Here is an 18952-nt window from a genome sequence, read left to right as displayed (position 1 = left end):
ATAATTTGGCTATATGCCCACAGTCATAAGTAACACACCAAATAAATTGCAACATTTCATTATTAAGATACTTGCATATCTTTGTTGCCACTTACTGCTGAATAGATATGACATTTTTCTTCCTAGATACCTAGAATTTATTCTACTAAACTGTACAATATTGAAAAATAAATAAATAATTTAAGTTTTATCGATAATTTCTATTCCTTTGCTTCCCTTAAGACACAAAATATTTTTACAGAGAATTAGAATTAGGATCTGTGTGACATTAAAAGCCAAGCACACTTGAAACACAGCAAGATAAACTTTCCAGGGTACATCTCTGTGCTTGAAAAATCATCTCATTGGTTATTGTCTCCTGAACTCTTTAAAATATAAATATACATGTATATATATATGACCAATATGTTAATAGATAAAATAATCAGTGGAGTCCCTTTAACTATATGCTATTTTTAAAACTTAGTTTTTAAGACAGCTTAGTCTTTGTGATGTGATTTTCCACTAAAATCTGTGTGTTAGGTAACACAAGTAAAAATCTTGTATCTAAGAAGTGTTTTTCTTTTATGTGAAAAACATTACACCTGCCAAATCTTAATGCTTTAGGAGCTTATGACAAGATAATATGTCTTCTCATTTTAAGCTTAGCTTAGTAGGACTGTCCTTGCTCTTAAATAGTAAAAGTTTTACACTGTTGCCACATGTCAAATGATTTTTTTAAAACTGAAAGACAATTAAGAGCAGCTTTAAATCTGATACTTTTTGAGGTTGGAATTGTTTAGGGCTATTCTTTGTTTCCATTCTTCTTCTTCTGTTTTGGTTTTTTGTTTTCCTTTTTTAATGTTCATTTTTAATGTGAATTTCTTAATATTCACTTATACTATTTTGAATGGCATTTTTTCCTTGCATTATATATAGTGCCACAAGTTAAAACAAATAGAAGCAATACTCAAACTGACTACTTTTTTTCCGAGAAAGAGGAAGCAGCTGTTACCAAGAACTGCTGGACCAAGGTCGAATGAATCAGTTTCTAAATGCTGTTTCTTTGTAATGAACCTCATGCACACACACTCATAAATCAAAAATGAATAATGGTGGAAATAAGTTAGTGTAAAATTGACATGGATACCCTAGAACTGTAAAACAAAAGGACTAAAGTAGTCAAATTCATGTGGTTAGAATTTCTTAAGGTGTTTCTTTAAATATTTAAAAAATTTATATATACAGTTTTTTTCAGTTTTACATTATATATACACATACATTTTCACACATACATTTTTATCCATGTTTGTATAGTGTACATACATATTTATGTGTGCATTTATGTATGTACTTACATTATATTTACACACATTGTATGTACTTACATATATATGCATTATTATGCATATATATACACACATTTGCAGAGTGTGTGTGTATATTTACGTATTTGTGTATACTTTGCACAGTTTGAATTCTAGATTACCTCTTGGTTAATTTTCCAAGCCATGATTCTAAAAAGACAAGAATATTCTTAACCTTCAAGGAGCGTAAAATAACAAAGAATATACCCATTACATGAAATCCCTTAAATCCACCTCCAGCTAGCTTAAGAATTATGTAACAGTTTATTCCAGGTGGCCAAAAGCCTGGCCTAGTTAAAATTAATTGGGTAAGAATTTAATTTTGTGTTTGTAACCAACAGGCAAAAAAATTATCCATAGACAGATAGATTCTAAAGCCTGCCAGCTGTCAGCTCTAATGGTCTCCATATCCTAAAGGTAATTAAGAAATGGAAGTCAAAATTACTTTTGCTGTCAACCTTAAGGTTCCAAGAATTAGTATATTAACAGGAGTTAACTGTCATCTATACAGTTAATCTGGAAGTGAGCCATAAAAGCAATACACATCTTTTATCAGGTTGTATTCAAGACTCTGATTATGCCTGTTGCATTAACCTTTATGGAAGCTATTTTTCCATTTCTAAATGAGGAATTCATAGAGGTAAAAATGAACCAGAAATCTTGAATTTAAAACAAACAAACCCCAAAACACCACAACAACCCCAGACATGAAAATGATAGATGTTTTATAAGGATTTCATATCTCTCTATATCTATGCACTTGCAAGTATCAGAATACATGAGAAAAAAAGGAGCTGTGCATAGCAGTAACTACATCTGTGTTGTGTGATATGACATTCCCAAAGTCACTGATTACAGTTCTTCTGCAAAAATTGATGGTGACTCAGCTGAGGAAAAGGGCACAGTTGAAGAAGGCTGACAGAAGCTAGTTCTGAAGGAGCCCTCTCTGTTGGCACTCTTACTACTAAGAGGCCTAAAGACAGAAATTCACAAACATTCATCCTGCCATCTTAGATGGCTTAGAGTATCACAGTCAGAAGGCCGTAAGGCATATAACATTGTATTTGAATACTTCTGGTTAGTTCCACAGTTACATTCCTTGTGACTGAATACTGGATATTACATAAGCATGTATAGGAAGGAGGTAATTCAGTGCTAAGTGTATCTTTAGAATGTTTACTTCCTTGGTATTTTTCTCTGTCATGTAAAGCATTTTAGTGTGTGTGTGTTGTGCTATAACATATAGTCTTATTTGCATTTCTAGTTGTAGGTATTTCCTTTCATGAATGTTCCTGTGTAATAAAAATGTAATTCTGTGAAAAGTAAGAGGGAACTACCAGTACCTGGTTATTTTTGCTGGTCTGAGATCTTTGCTTTCTGTTTTCCAGCAGCATCTTGACAGTTATATTCTAAAATGAATCCTCACAGTCCTTTCTTTTTCTGGTCTGTGCTGTATTTCACACTGCCTTTCCCCAAAGGGTGCCATCTATGATCCTTATCTGCTTTACCCTTAGTTGGTCTACCTCAATTTCAGACTATCGGGTCCTTAAATGGCTCATAAGCTCTTTTCCGCAACTGCTTACAGAGTCTGATCTTTCAAAGTTCAAAAACTCCTCATTGGTTTAATAATTCCTTTTTAGCCCATACACAGATGTATGTGAACCTGCACAAGAACTACAGAAATAAGAACACGTGAACTAACTGCATAATAATCTATTTCAAGTATGTGTTGCTTGTAATTCTGACAGTACAATGACTCTCTACAGGAATTAAAGATCATTACCAGAAATAGTATTTTTGATGTATTACAAAATATTGCCCCTCTTTTCTATCAAACTCTCATCAAGTGAATATAATTCCTTCTTCAGACCTAAAATCAACTGCCCAAGAGTAGCTTTCACTGCTAGTCATCTTCTCAACAAAGTCTGAGAACTTTGTAACTGCTATTACGGTTCTTGCCCGTGGGGCAGGCTGGTGTGGCTCTGCAAATTAGTTGAGTAAAGATATTTTGTTCTGTCTGATTTATACCTTTAAAGACAAAACGAACATGCAGAATTTGTAAGCCACTGTTCCTAATATTTACTGCACAGATATTAGAAATAATGATATCCAGCTTGATTACTATTTTGTCCTCTACCCAAACTGTCAGCATCTTTGAAGTGGGATTTCTCTTTTTCTTGAGGCATTCTGTCCAGGACCACAGAGTTTGTAACAGCTCTCTTTTCTTTTTCCAATTTATTCTTATCCAGCCAACTAAGTAGGGAAGTTGCCTGAATTACATTTAAGACTTAGGAAGTATCAGGGTGAGACAAATCTGGTTTACAGCTACTTGTTGGTGAAATAAATTCATATCTGTGCACCTGGCCATTGAATCAGACTATCTCAGTGCAAATAGTTCAACATACAATAAATACTGTCCTATATACCCTGGAGGATTCAGAAGAGTTACTGATGGCTCAGTAGCTGTCGTCCATTTATGCAGACTGCTTCCAGAATGATGTAAATCTGCTTGTACCTTTCTAGGCAAGGGAACTGAACAGGCGAACTCCAAATGACAGTACTATTCTTTAACTAACATGCTTCATTATCCCATAAAATGCTAGCTATGGGGAAAAAATAAATAAATTAGGAATTATGTCTATTAAAGGACTGAGTTATAGAAGAACTAATATACTGAATAAAGTTACCAAGATAGGATGTACCAATATAAAACTACCAAGATACAAGATATAATATCTGTCAAAGGTTTTATTTCATCTGTATTTTATACAGAATACTTAAGTGACATGAAAACAAATGAAGATAATTTTAAATGCTTGTGTCTCGAAAATTTTGAAGAACCCAAACAATCATTTATCATCATTATCTTCTGTTTTTTTCAGCCAGCAGACTTTACAGGAAAACAAGCACTGAAGCACATTAAAGAAAAGGGGCTCAAACGAAGACTGGTATATCTTGCCCTGGAAACAGATAATGTTGATCCAGAGGGAAATGAAAGTGTGTGGCATAATGGCAAGGTAAGAACTGTAGATCATGTTTCATGAAATTTATGTTAATTATTCATGAACAGAATCTAACTTCAAGTGTGAATTCATTACTTCTATTTTACTGGCACAGACTAATTTGAAGCTCAGATAAACACTGTCTAATCTTCAAGCTTGAAGCAAAGACTAAGTAAATATCTACAAAGAAAATGTGAAATACCATCAAGTCACAGAAACTAGATCTGGAACAAACTGAAATGTGTCCCCCATTCTCTTCGTCTGCAATTTCTCCACTGTCCTAACAACACTTTTTATATTCGTGGGAAATAAACAAAATGGCAAAGTCTGGGCTCCTACACTCCAACACAGATTGAAATATACACTGAAACTTTCACTAGCAGTTAAATTATTATATGTAACAAACATATGCATGTGTGTAGTGTATGTTCCCATGAAAACTTAATTGAACACAACAGGAATACACTGTTTTTTCAAGGAGCGTAAACTTCCCAGTTTAAGGTGATGTCACTCACAGTAGAGAATATTATGAACTGCGTGACATACTTGAAACTCACTTGATGCCTAAAATCTGTAAACCAAAAGTAATATATGAGATACGTAGTTGTTTGGGTTGCTGTTTGGTTGTTTTGTTTTTTAAGATTGTTGTTTTGTTTTTTAATCTCAATGCATCTTGAAAATAAAGATAAATGTTTGTGGGTTTTTTCCAGGTTATCGGCAACACCACATCTGGAAGTTTCAGTTACAGTGCTCAGCAGAGTCTGGCTTTTGCATATGTTCCCACAGAACTCAGCAAAGTTGGACAGAAATTGGAAGTTGAACTTTTAGGAAAAAATTATCCTGCAACCATTATACAAGAGCCACTGGTGCTGACTGAACCAACAAGAATGCGCCTTCAGAAAAAGGGTGAAAGTCCAAAAATATGAATACAGACAGGGATACAACAAATTGAGCAGTAGGAAATAGTTCCATTAATATGCATGAAGAGAATGAGACTACTCAGATTTGCAGATTACTAAGCGCAAGATCCTTGTTGCCATACATGGGTGAGAAATTCAATGCTGTTTGCATTAGAAATCTGAGCAGAGTTGTGGTCCTCTCCCCAGTAGCACTTGGGAACAGAAAGTGGCTGCGACTTAGCAGAGACTTGATTCAGCTTGATCCCACGTAGGCTGGCACATCCAAATTAATGCAGAGGAGAAATTTTCTCTTAGTACTGGCCGATAGCAAATTCTTCCTCCTTGACACTCACAGTTCCTCCTTTGCCTGCCCTAAGGGTAGCTTATCCTGGCTTCTTACAACATACCACTACAAACTTACCGTTAAAATAGTATCACTAGTTCTGCACAGAAATGCTTCCTAAAGAACTGAAATACATCACAGGAATCATTAAAAATAATAAAGGTGGTATTAAAAGCAAACTGAACTGTTAACATTTTTTCCAACGTGTCATCCTGGCAAAAATTCTTACACAAGATCAAAATCTAGTTCTTAATGAAACAGTTCAGACCTTTTGTTTCATTATTTTATATAAATCATTGTCTTCATTATTTTATATGAATCATCTGGCAGATTACATGTAGTATTATACAACATACAGGATGTTGCTGCAATTTCTCAACAGAACTTAAAATCATGGGTTTACTGTTCTAAATCTGAAACTCTAGACTGACACCAAGGGAATTAAGTTCTTCCTTTTCCTGTTATTTATAGATTGAACAGCAGTAAGAGCCATATGTTCTTTGCACAGAAATATTAACAATGAAAAAATATAATTAAATTCACAGCAGAGGAGCTTTATTCAGTATTAAAGCAGGATTGGGATACTGTATATGATGGGTATACATTAAAGTATTAAAACACTATTCTGAATTTCATAATATGTTCAACTATTCTTTTAAATAACAGTATCACAGTTTCCAACTTACAAAGAGTAATATTCCCTTTAAGGCTATAGGTAAATATTTTCAAAGTATGTTTGAATAATGTTCAACATGTACTTTCTCCAAAGAAGTTGGTGCCTCTAAATTTTCAGCAAAGAAGCAACATATAAACAGAATATACCAGGAGAAACACAATTTCAATAATGAACACTTGCTAAAGGAAGCTGACATTACATTGAGCTATTCTGAGTATCTTTTAAAAAGCAGGTCAAAGTAAAATATAAAGGCTTTGGTAGGTTTGCATGTAGAACTATTTTGAGTGAAAAATCCATTCAGAAATTCATGCTTTCATAAGTGATTTAGTTATGCTTTGCTGAATCAGTCAGAGATGTTACTTTCTCTAAAGGTGACATTATTTGTAATGAGGCAATTGGCCACCGTGTTTCCTTTAGCATTTAAATACACCTAAAATACAACATTGTGCTGACGTGGCTTTATTTAGACTATGGAGGATGAAAGCAATTTTTAGGAACTTAGTTTTGAATTTCAGTATTTTTTGAGAACATGAAAATTCACTAGACATCACATCCTGGAGTGAATAGTAACAGTTATGGCACAAGCTGTCACGTGTACTTTCCTAATAAGCTTTGCTATGACAAAACTCTTGTTTCAACAATGCCTTTCGCATCCCAGTCTGAAGGTTAGATTCAGGTTTGTAACTCCTTTTCCTGCTTGGAAGAAAGAAGTGCTATTCATCAACATGTCATTAATCGGTCTGGCTGTGCAGAAGGGGCAGGCTTTTTGCAGTCCGAACAAAAGGTCTGAACAAAATCACAGATGTAATTCCCCAGAAACTGTACCCTCCGTGGGCTTGTACCACATTGACAGCTGTAACCTCCCAGCCCCTAATTTCTCCTTATACCTGATGCAGAGAACAACCTTTCTCATTTCACAGTGTAGCATTGTATAGGCCCAAATACTGATATCCTTGTGGGCTTCTCATTGACAGCTGTTGTCACCCAGGTCTCCCCAAGATTGAGCTATGGCCAGTTAATTTTCATTTAGTTTCAAGATTTAGGGAAGCAGGTAAAAACAATCTCATGTTATTGCTGGGACAAGACAATGCAAAGTGAAGTTTATTTCCAGCAGCCAACTTGTAAGACCAAAACAACACCCTTTCATCAATGACAGTATATAAAACAATTAAGAGTATCTGAGAGCTTGTTTCACTGTTACCTCTTAAGAATGGCTGTTCTTCCTGTTTAACAATGCATTCAGGAGCAGAAATACCTGAAGCAGTTTGGCTGGGTATTAGAAGCATGTAACTATGATAACTGCATGACTGACAGGACTTCCTAGTTGACCTAGCTGCTTTTTTACCCTGATACCCAAATCAGTTTACTGAGTATTTATTAGGTTAGCTCAACATTGCAGCCCTTTGCGCAGCATAGATAAACTAAAGGGTAAGGGGATAAGCTTTACAAATCATGCCCACAGGGAGTTTCACACGTATAAGTCAATCTATCATGGTTATAAAAAAAAAATAAAATTCTAAACCTGAAGAAATAAGGGATGAAGCATGGGGGAAGGGAGTGTTCAGCAATGTTCACAGTTTTCTGTCACCACTTCTTTTCATTACGGGTTGTGATATGGTGTTGCATAAACTTGTGGTGTCAAAATAGAGCAAGAGGAAGTGAATAAAAGCAAGAATGGTTAAGTAGTATATCCATATTTTAAGAGGGTTTCTAGCCAATCAAACAGAAATACCGGGGTAGAAAGACTGTCAGGGACATCAGTAAAGTTTTCTGCAACCCCATTAACTAACAAAGGAGACTCCTCTGTAACGAGGTGAAAAAAATAACACTTGGTCAGCTAGGAAATTTTCTGAAATACTCAAATTTCTGTGTTCAGAGAGGTCAGAACATATTAAAAAGTAATTTCCCCACACATGTATTTTTGCCATTTTCTTTTATTTTTCCATCTCCAGAGACTTTTGGCACACCAGAGTAGATGTTACTATTACCATTTGAATTTTTGCTCCAAGTTCCCATCTGCTATGGCAAGAAGTGTCATGTTCATGCTTTGCTTGGAATGATAAATCAACACAATACCCTAGTCTTGTGTGTCACTCTACATATGTCGTTAATCATCAACATCAAAACAGCATCTCAATTCAGAAAAGACAGATTGAAACATAAAGGACTGAACATTTATGATTTATTCTTTTGAATCAAGAGAATACTCTCTGATATAAATAATATTTTCTGATTGGGATCCAAAATGCCTCAACCAGTATTTAAAAAGACTCTTGACAAAACATGACAGGCAGGCAGCAACATCCAGACTGTGACTGTGAAGTATCTTCCATGTATGTTTCAGATGGCTCAATTTAATGTTTTAACTCTGGCAGCTCAGGCAATGAGATTATCCAACTCTGGTGGAGCAGGATAACCCTCAAGTAAGTGTTGATGTTCCTCTACAAGGGTATATAAGTTCAGCTGCACATGAACAGCATGAAAACTTTGGAAATACATCAGGTATTATAACTATTATGAATTTTATGCCAAAAATTGTATCCAACATTTCTGATTGTGTAACTTTTCAAAGTAATTATTTTGAATGAACAAGAATGGTTTCCATGGGAATGTGCTAACATTTGAATGGAACTTCACCTATAATAAGCACACAGAAGAAGTTAGTAAAATAAACAATTCAGTGAGACAGCTGCGACTGGTAATGGGACCTGAAGTAAAAAAAAAAGATAAATTGGAACTTTGCAACCTTTTGAACAGTAGGAATGACATCTCAACAAAGAAGATATAACTCAGAGACATGTACCAGCTTGTCATCAATCCTAGAATTTACTTAAGGGAAAACTGACTTTAAGAATTTGTTGCTGCTTCTTCCAGTACCAGCTGTGGACTATAGGACATTCCTGTTGTAGAGATAAACTTGGCATCACTCATAATTGCTGTTGTTTTCAAACCAGCAGGGAACATTTGGGATTTATACAAAAACAATTGGATAAATAACTTCATAGTCTTATCCACTAGACTTCATTCAAAGGAGCAGGAACTTTTTGTTTATATAGACTTATCAGTCAAAAAGAAAGGAGACAGGAGTCTAGCACACTCAATGTTTGGCTTTCTTACCAAGAAATACAGTTTTTAATGTGTGTTGTTCTTTCACCTGCTACCAAATCACTATATACATTTGGGAATGCACACATGTACCATTCCAGCTAAATGTGGTCATTTGATCTTTCACTAAACACTGAAATTTTTCATAGTCCTAGATTTTACATCAAGATTAAGGTAGTCGTTGCTTGCAATATTGCTTTAGAATATTACACAGTTTGAAGAAGCAGCCCTGTTGACATAGCTATTATTTCTGCTTCTGGGTTGCTTCACTTCCTTCCTATGCAGTAACAGTCATAAGCCCCATCTTACAGCCAGACCTAGATCAAGGCTTCTCATAGACAAAGAAGAGAAAAAAAACAATGGGTCTCTTACAGTTTTGTAGGAGGGCAGACAGGGAAGGGGATGGGAGTAGCAGCTGATGATAGAATCAGCTAGGTTGGAAAACACCTCTTAAATCACCAAGTCTAACCATTGCCCCAAGACTGCCAAGTCCACCACTAAACCATGTCACAGCCTCATCTACCTGTTTTTTGAACATTTCCAGTGACAGCAATTCTACCCCTTCCCTGGGCAGCCTGTTCCAATGCCTGATCACCCTCTTGGTACAGAAAGTTTTCCTAATACCCAATCTAAACCTCCCCTGGCACAGCTTGAAGCCTTTACCTCTTGTCCTACCACCTATTACTTGGGAGACCAATCCCCCACCTCACTCAATCCTCTTCTTAGGTATTTGTAGAGAGCAGTGAGGTCCTCCCTGAGCCTTCTCTTCCCCAGACTAAAGAGCCCCAGGTCCCTCAGCTGCTCCTAATCTGACTTGTGATACAGACCCTTCACCAGCTTCATTGCCTTTCTCTGGACTTGGTCCAGCACCTCAATGTCTTTCTTGTGGTGAGGGGCCCAGAACTGAACACAGGATTCGAGGTGCAGCCTCACCAGTGCTCAGTACAGGGGGATGGTAGCAGAGAGGCCATGCAGCTTCCCCTGCAGCAGTAACTGCCATCTCGCACAGCTCAGCTGCACCTTCAGTGATGGTGGCAACTTGTTTTTCCCATGCTGTAGCCCAGTGAACCAGATTTAGGTTACTTTCTAACCTAAATCTGGCAAGCAGCAAGGCCATGACTGTGCTGCAGCTGCCCCACTTTGCTTATATGTGGAATAAACTGTTGGCAGTATTAAATCTGGGTGAGCTTTACGGGTTCGTGCATGAAGACAAAAGTAATAGCCCAGTTACACCAGAATACACTGTGTCCTCTACTCAAACTGTTATATGACTTCCTTGGAAACACAGCTGACTTGTGACACAAGCTTGCGAGTGGTTCCCTGGGGAAAGCGCCATGGTTTAAGACCGATGTTTAATGTAGGAGTTAAAGACAAAATCGTAAGGGGAGTCCAGCACCACCGAGCTGAACGCTCTGCCAACACTGGCAACAACTTAGCAGTCACCTTTAACATTTCATTCCAAAACCCATCTGCCTCGAGCTCCGAGGCCGCGTTCACTGCTCCGGAGCGCGCCCATTGCCAGGGCACAACCCGCAGCACCGGGGTGCGAGGCAAACGGCGCCAGCGCAGCTCCGCCGGGCGCGCCCCACGCCTCAGCCCGGCCCGGTCGGAGGGAGGAGCCACGGCCGTGGGCGGGCCCCGCGGCCCAGTTCCTGGTGTCGGGGATGGCGCGGGGTTGCGGTGCCCAGCCGCGCTGCCTGCCGTGCTGCCTGCTCCTCTGCCTGCTGCAGCTGGCGGCGGCGCGGGCGCCACCCCCGCACTTGGTGCTGGTGCTGGCCGATGACCTGGGCTGGGGCGATGTGGGCTGGCACGGCTCGGCCATCCGCACACCGCGGCTGGACGCGCTGGGAGCGGGCGGCGTGCGGCTGGAGCGGTACTACACCCAGCCGCTCTGCACGCCCTCCCGCAGCCAGCTCCTCAGCGGCCGCTACCAGGTAGGACGCGGATCGAGGGGGACACGGAGCCCCGGAGGCGCTGCCCGGCGCGGCGATGCCCGCAGAGAGCCCCGGGCAGCCCCCTGCCACCGCTGCTTCCCGCCACGCTGCAGCGGGTGGCAGGTGGGGGGCTCTCCTCTGCTTGCTCTGGGCAGCGCTCTGTAGTTTGGCCTCCTTGTGTCCACAGAGGGGCGCTTGGAAGAAGGCTGCTGTGTGAAAACCAGTTGTGTTTAAATGCAGACTCTGGTTTGCTCGCTCGGGAGCAAATCAAACGTGGGTTTAGTGCAAGTTGTTCTGCTTCAGAAAAGCCGAGGTGCTTCCTGTGCTTCAGTTGGTTTAACAGGCATGGCAGTGTATTGTGAAAAATATCCCTGTACCAGTCGTCTTCTCCTTACATGCTGCTGAACTGGACAGGCACGCGGAGAGGACTCATCCAGAAGTGAATCAACGCCGTGTGTTCTGTTTGTGCAGCATCTTTTCCAGTGCGGCATCTTTTCCAGGGCAGCGTTTAAATGCATCCTAGCCTATACATTCTCCTTCATGGTACTGTACATGTAGATATTTATATGCCCCTTGACGGAGTGCACACAGACATCCTTAGTCTGGGTGTCCAGCTGCTTCATAGTCATGGTTTTCCCCATTTTCTATTTTTTTTCCTGTTGCACAGGTGTAAGAACTGGACTTTATCATACTGCGTACTTCTGTGCCTTCCTCCCCCTTCTTTCCTTCCCCCCCCCGCGCATTCCTTCGGGAAAAGCAAAAAGGGCAGGAAGAGGACTACAACATGGACAGAAAGCAAAAGCTTATGGAGGGTTAAGTGTATTTCAGAAACTTTCCCTTGCTTTCAAAAAGTCCTGCACGTACACATTAACCAGAGTGATTTATGGTTAATAAATATGGCTAAGAACCTGCCCAGAATGAAAATAAACGTCATCCTATATTAGTGGATGTTATCTTCTGTTGCTGTGGGAAGGTTGTCTTTTCAAACAGTATTTGTCCTGTTCCTAGAAAGTCCAAGAATCAAGAATAATAATGAATAGGAAGATGTAATTGACTTTTTCTTTACCCACTCTTCAGAATCTGAAGACGTGTACCTACATGTGGGTCAGGGTTAGCTGGACATTGCTGCATCTAGTCTTAAAGATGAAAATTAGAAATGCTCATAGTTTAGTTCAGGTATAAATTCATCATATACATCTGATAATTTGATCATCTTTGTGTTGACCTTGTTACAAATGAGTAAAATAATAGCAGAAAATGTAAAGGTTTGGGATTGCTCAGAGACATGAAAATGTCTCTGGTCCTATCTGGAGCTAGAATTTCAATTGTAAGCTTGCAGTCCATAAAGAAAGAAGAGCAAAGGTATTGGTTTATGAAAACAATAGACTGTTTTTTATTATTATTGTTTTTCTTTCATTTTTCAGAGGCAGTGAAAGAAATCACATTGCTTTGCTACCTTGTGTCTTTCACTATATTAATAATCTTTTTGGTAATACTGCATTTACAACAACAGCAAAAAATATTTTTCCTAGGTCCTGTTCCAAAGAAAATTTGTAACTAGTAAGCCCTTTGTAAGAGTCTACTTACCTACTTACCCCAGGGCTTATTTGGTTTAAAAGTCAATTCAGGGTGTTGCTAAAGTGATGCTTGAAAAAATTAGTCATGCAGCTTGCTACACTGGAGTGCCTAGTGGACTTATAAAATCTGTTGTCTTGTGATTTGAAAGGTCTTGAAGGTTTTGTGCTTTGACGAGACAAATTCCTAGAAATATTTAGTGAATAAGCAGGATATTTATACTTGCACATACATGTTTTCTGGCCTAGGTTTAAGGTAGTGCCTTTTTCTGGTGGAGATAGGGAAGCTAACAAAAGTCAGCTTATAGTAGAGTAACTGCAGAAGTTCCTTGAATCAAGCAGAATTTACTGCTTTGAGTACCATTGTCAGTCATGCTTCTGTAAAGAGATAAAAACTCACCACTTGTTAAGATTGGACACTTATGTGAAGCTATCAAAAGTCAGATCTAGACACTGTCAAAAACTTATGTCACCTTCATTACTGAAATGCTTTTTATACTGCTTGCACTCATTTTAAGTATGTAAATCAATATATAGGTGTGTATATATATATATAATGTCCATTTAGAAAAGAATAATGGTAGGTAATGGGTTCAAACTTAAACAGTGGAAGTTCAGGTCAGATATAAGGAACTTCTTTACTATGAGGCTGATGAGGCAGTGGAACAGGGTGCCCAAAGAAGTGGTAAATGCTCCATCCCTGGCAGTGATCAAGGCCAGGTTGGACAGAGCCTTGGGAGATGTGGTCTAGTGTGAGGTGTCCCAGCACATGGCAGGCGGGTTGAAAATAGATGATCTAAATGTCCTTTCCAACCCAAACCATTTCATGATTCTAATAGCTTTCTTAGCTTTTATCATCCTCTCCACCAGTGACTGTTCTCTGATACAGGCAAAAGGTGGGTAGCTTCGCCTGCCATGCACTTTTTTGCCTATCTCCATCCTATTTAAAATTTCTCATTCCATGTTGAGATGTAGTCCCTGGACTTCAGACAGACTGTAATGGTAATTGTTACCTGTTAGATTTTTAGATGAAAACACAAAAGGCTTTGGTTGTTGTTTGGGTTTTGGTTTATGTTGGGGTTGGTTTTTTGTTTGTTCATTTGTTTTGTGTTGTTTTTCTTCTTAATTGCACTTGATTTATGCCTGGGAAGATCTTGTTAACCCCTGTGGTGCTATTGTCTTCTTTCAGGCTACCCCTGCCCTCTGCAGGAGCCTGTAAAACTGGTGCTATCCTCTGGTGTAGCTGTGTTACTTTTTGTCCCTGCTTATAAAGTAGCCTGCAGGAGCACAGTGTAACTGATCTCTCATCCTTCTTTTATCCACTAGATCCATACAGGTTTACAGCACCAGATAATCTGGCCGTGCCAGCCCAGCTGTTTGCCACTGGATGAGAAACTCCTCCCAGAGCTACTTCAAGAGGCGGGATACGTTACTCACATGGTGGGGAAGTGGCATTTAGGGATGTACAGAAAAGAATGCCTTCCAACCCGCAGAGGATTCGATACTTATTTTGGTAATGGTTAGATTTAACATGGGCAATAAATGCGGTATAAAAATTTTTCAGAAATGGCCCATTTCTCCTAAGAACAGCAGATTTTCTATTAGCGTGTAAGTAAATCAATACCTGGGCATGCATGTTTCCGGGGTATAACTGCTTAAAATAAGATAGTCCTGCATGCCCAGGACTTACAACTTACTAAATAAAGTATAATTATTGAGAGTCTCCAAAGAGAGTGTTTCTCCCTTGGAACAAATTAATATTTGGTTCCACATTGGTTAGAAGATTTAAGGTGTAGTGGTTAGTTTGCTTTTATAAGTGTCTTTAATATGAATGTTTTCTGTTGTATCAGACAGTAGACATGGCTTGCTTTGCAAATAATGTTACGCTTCTAAAAGCTGATATGTTTAAGAGAGAAACAGACATCATAACACACTGTGTTCATGCTTTATGAATAGAGTAGCACTGGTTTTCCAGAGCCTGTGCAAGGAAGATGGTGGGAGAGCCTTTATAAAACAGTATCCAAAAAGTCTGTTGCAGGAACTCAAGAGTTAATGAAGTCAAACTCTCTGACTAAAAAAATAGTGCCAGAAATACATTGCCCAGGTCTGTGTTACTTGCAAAGCAACTTGTAGCTACATGTTGTTTATTCTTCCTCTGGCAAAGGCTTCCATCTCTGTATTGATTGGATGTTCATTGGTTTTCCCCAAGTGTCACAGATGTTATGTCTGCAGTACATCTCATTCTGCATGGTACTGAACACAAAGTGGCCCACCTCCCCTTGTTTTTTTTTAAGACACTTTCATTGAATGGAGGATTTTGAAACAGTTCATTGCCTTCAAAATAACTTTGCAAGCTATTGACAGTACTGCTGCTCACTTCTGCAGCTGAGAAAGTAGGGTACAGAGAAACTTAAACAGGAGTCTGCATTCTTCTTGTCTGACTTTAGAGCCTGGCTTTGCTACATGCCCTTTATAGACAAAGACAATCCAAACTTTACATGGGTAGAAGTGTTCCCTTAGCTTGTTTAGCTCCTTTAACTCTTTAGGGAGCCTGGGGCCACAACTGAATTAAGCTTATATATATATGTATGGATCATAACAGCTCATTGCTTAAACATGTATGCCTCCTCTCATCCCTTCACAGGAGCTTGGGATCTTTTTGGTGGCATAGACATAGGTAGGCTGTCACTCCTCATGAAATCTCACCCTGTGAACCAAGCAGGCTCTTAATGCAGGAGCTTTAATTCAGGCTGGCTCTGGGTATGGTTGTTGGGTGCCCAGTGTGACATTATTTTTCAGAGAATGCAGCAGTCTAATGTCCTATAATGTTCATGTAATTCCAGTCAGCATTTATTGCAAATAAGGGCATTTGATTCTTTGGCATAATTGATGCAATGTCTCCTCCAGTGGGCACTCAAAGTGGAAAAATGCAACTTGCGGCACCGAGTACGTGGATATAGGCAGTCTGTCCGCAAAGTCAGTCTTTATGCTTTGACAGCAAAGCCATTTTTTTCCTCCAAAAAATGTATTAGAATTATCTATTGTATTTAAAACCAAGCTTCATTCTTTCTGTACCTATTGTTTTTTTGCACAAGTAACTGAAGTAGAAGCTGCTGAATAAAAGTTTAAGTGCTGTCCCTCCATTCTGGATTCTTGTCCCTAGATTTAGTTTGATTTTGCAGAATTTAAGAATATATTTTGAAGATTCATTTTGGGGTTTTATTCAGGGCATTAGGGGATAAATCTGAAACCTAATTTCGAAAGTAATAATTACTTCAGGGCATTAGGGGATAAATCTGAAACCTAATTTCAAAAGTAATAATTACTGACATTCAAATGATTTTGAGGTATTTTGTTTCTGATTGATAAAAGGTAAAGGCACTTTATGCTTAACAGGATAAGCCCTTGATAGGTGCAAACATGTACCTGTAGAATTATTGCAGTTTTTCTTCTGGGTATCTTAGTATTCTTTCTTTTCACCAGTAGGTGTCAGCAGTGGATCTGAAATTATACCTGTTTTTGAATGAATAAATAAAACAAATTCCAAACTTTCTAATAGAGATGTCTTATGTAAAAATACAAATATACAAAATCATGCCAGCTAAAAATCAGAGTTGTACAAGGGTAGGTCACTGCCTTTTCTATGAGCGCATTAGTTTAATGCTTGTGTCTTTGATACCAAGTTACACAATCAAAAGTCACTGAACAGCTTTCAAAAGCAGTTTCAAAAGTCAGGGAATGTCACTACAGGTAGTCAAATGGTGAATGAAAGTTTCAGCTCAAAACCACTAATGTTTTGACATTTAGTCTTGACTTCTTTCCTCCTGATATACATATTTATGTGGCATGATGTTGGCTCGCCTGCTTATTTGACATCTTCTCCTGTTCTAGGCTACCTTCTGGGGAGTGAGGATTACTATTCTCATGACCGTTGTGTCCTCATCAAAGCAAAGAACATAACGCGCTGCGCTCTGGACTTCCGAGATGGAGAAGAAGTTGCTACTGGGTTTAAAAGCATGTACTCCACTAATATATTCACAGAAAGAGCTATAGATCTTATAGCAAGTCACAAAACTGAGAAGGTACAGTCAGCAGCTGTTACTTTGATAACTTCAACAGTAAAGCATGTTTGATAAAAAATGTTAATGAAATATTAATGGAGAGGCATGTGCTTGAACTGTAATTTGGGGCTCTTCAGCAGGGTGCATAGAGCTAAATGTGAGAAGTAGTGCTGGTAAAACTTGCCTTCTCTCCTGTTAGAATCACTTTTGGCTGCACAGCCCTGGCCTGCTACCCTTCTCCATTTTTTTTTTTTTTAGTACTACAAGTAAGGAATTTATAAAAAATACAAATAATAAGTTTATGGAAATGTTTTAGCATGTAGTTTGCTCTTCTAAAAAGAAAATGGAAAGTTTAATGGGAGAAGCTTCATGGGAAGAAACTCATAACTGTGTTACGAAGAAAAGATACATCTGAGTTTTTTTTCATAGCTTTGCAAAAGTCCTTCATCAAAGTTTTATTAGTTTATGTTTGGGGATTGGAAAAAAGAAATGTAGAAGAAATCAAAACACATTCCCTGCAGGTGTTGGTGAATCAGGGCTGCTTTTATTGCAGTAACTTTTTCATATAGTACCTTATGTTCAGTGGTAACTTTTTCATGTGGTACTTTATGTTCAACTGATTTCCATTCTGTCCCTTCTACCCCAGCCCCTTTTTCTCTACCTCGCTTTTCAGTCTGTCCATGAACCTCTTGAGGTCCCTGAAGAATACATGAAACCATATTCTTCCATTAAAGATGTAAAAAGGCGCCATTATGCAGGGATGGTGACCCTTATGGATGAAGCTGTAGGAAATCTTACTGATGCTCTGAAAAGATACGGTCTTTGGGACAACACAGTTCTCGTTTTCTCTACTGGTAAGTTCATTTAAATATTCTTTCAGTAATAACTTTTGATACTGTGTCTAACAAGCTGACTACAGAGACATTTTGCCCCTCTGTCCTTTCTCCATGTATTTTCTAACTATAGAAGATGTAATTTCTGGCTTGCTTTAGGTATTTCACAGACCCGTTACTCCCATGAAGCAAAGGTCTGTTAATAAAAAAGTGTAGTACGTGATGATACAGTCTAGGTTGCTAAGTTTTGTATCTACTAGCACAGGTTCTGGTTTCTAGATCTTTAGGGTAATGCAAATAATACATTAGAAAGCAGTTTCTTTTATTTCCAAATTAGGAATGAAACAGAACCTTTTTGAAATACAGCTGCTTGGCTGGGTTTCAGGAGCATAGTTGCTCTTGTTTGGTTGGGAGTGGAAAGTAGCCTTTCAAAGGTTACAGTTGCTCTTTTACCCAGGCTTTACATGTTAGGACTGTCAAAACAGCAGATCTTTCTCTGTAAACACTTACAAAAATCCCAAACAACAACAACAAGAAAACCAAACCCAAGGTTAATGAAAATGCAGTGATGTGTTTTGAGTTTAGCAGCTGCTTCCTATAGTGCTTGGAATCTTGGAATTTCATTTTGAGTTCAAACCTCTCTGCCTTATGGTGTTACACTATGTCCAGGTTTTGGCTTTGGTAGGATTTGGTAACTCTTCTATGGCTGTTTCTGTTTGTGATGTTTTTATATTTAGAACTGAAAGTAAGCAAAGCCATATGGAAAATTATGTCAGTATTTATCCCATATGGAAAAAATACAGTCTTTGCCGTGGGGGTCCTGATAGGGTTATTTCAGTAATGTTTGTTCGGTATATTGTGGAATAGAATTGAAGACATCTGAGCTGGAATTACAGAGTATGACTGAATTAAAAATACATTTTGTTTTGGTTTGTTTTTAAAACTTTTTTTTTTTCAAAACAACGGCAGTATACCCTGATTTTGACAGTAGTTATCTTGCAATCAATTACAGGTGTGTTTCAACAAGAGTCAAGCAGTTAGGAGAATCCAGTGTCTTCCCTATCTAATGGGGCTTATCTTGAGTTAATTGATATTTTAAACTGCCATTAGGGGGATTTAGTATGACTGAAATGCAAGGAAATTTGGCCTAGATCAAGCAGGCCGGGGGCAGTGATTTGG

The 18952-nt window shown here is 38.6% G+C and overlaps 2 protein-coding genes across 2 annotated transcripts in view; both read left to right on the top strand.

Annotated features, from left to right (window-relative positions):
• The window catches only part of DMGDH (dimethylglycine dehydrogenase), a 43126-nt gene extending 37357 nt beyond the window's left edge, over nucleotides 1–5769 (top strand). The window contains exons 15-16 of the mRNA XM_061475890.1: nucleotides 4229–4363; nucleotides 5059–5769. Of these exons, the coding sequence (XP_061331874.1) occupies nucleotides 4229–4363; nucleotides 5059–5274 (351 nt within the window). The 3' untranslated portion in view covers nucleotides 5275–5769. The remainder of the gene's footprint in view (nucleotides 1–4228; nucleotides 4364–5058) is intronic.
• A 5221-nt stretch (nucleotides 5770–10990) lies between these two features.
• Nucleotides 10991–18952, top strand: part of ARSB (arylsulfatase B) — a 59631-nt gene continuing 51669 nt past the window's right edge. Inside the window, exons 1-4 of the mRNA XM_061475716.1 lie at nucleotides 10991–11305; nucleotides 14206–14392; nucleotides 16771–16961; nucleotides 17587–17794. Of these exons, the coding sequence (XP_061331700.1) occupies nucleotides 11036–11305; nucleotides 14206–14392; nucleotides 16771–16961; nucleotides 17587–17794 (856 nt within the window). The 5' untranslated portion in view covers nucleotides 10991–11035. The remainder of the gene's footprint in view (nucleotides 11306–14205; nucleotides 14393–16770; nucleotides 16962–17586; nucleotides 17795–18952) is intronic.

This window comes from Pezoporus flaviventris, unplaced genomic scaffold, assembly GCF_033815535.1.
Source record: "Pezoporus flaviventris isolate CSIRO_AGI_PZ_B2104156 unplaced genomic scaffold, CSIRO_AGI_Pfla_v1 ptg000090l, whole genome shotgun sequence".
Lineage (NCBI taxonomy): Eukaryota > Metazoa > Chordata > Aves > Psittaciformes > Psittacidae > Pezoporus > Pezoporus flaviventris.
Note: the sequence above shows the minus strand (reverse complement) of the source record. Positions and strands in the feature narration are given on the sequence as shown.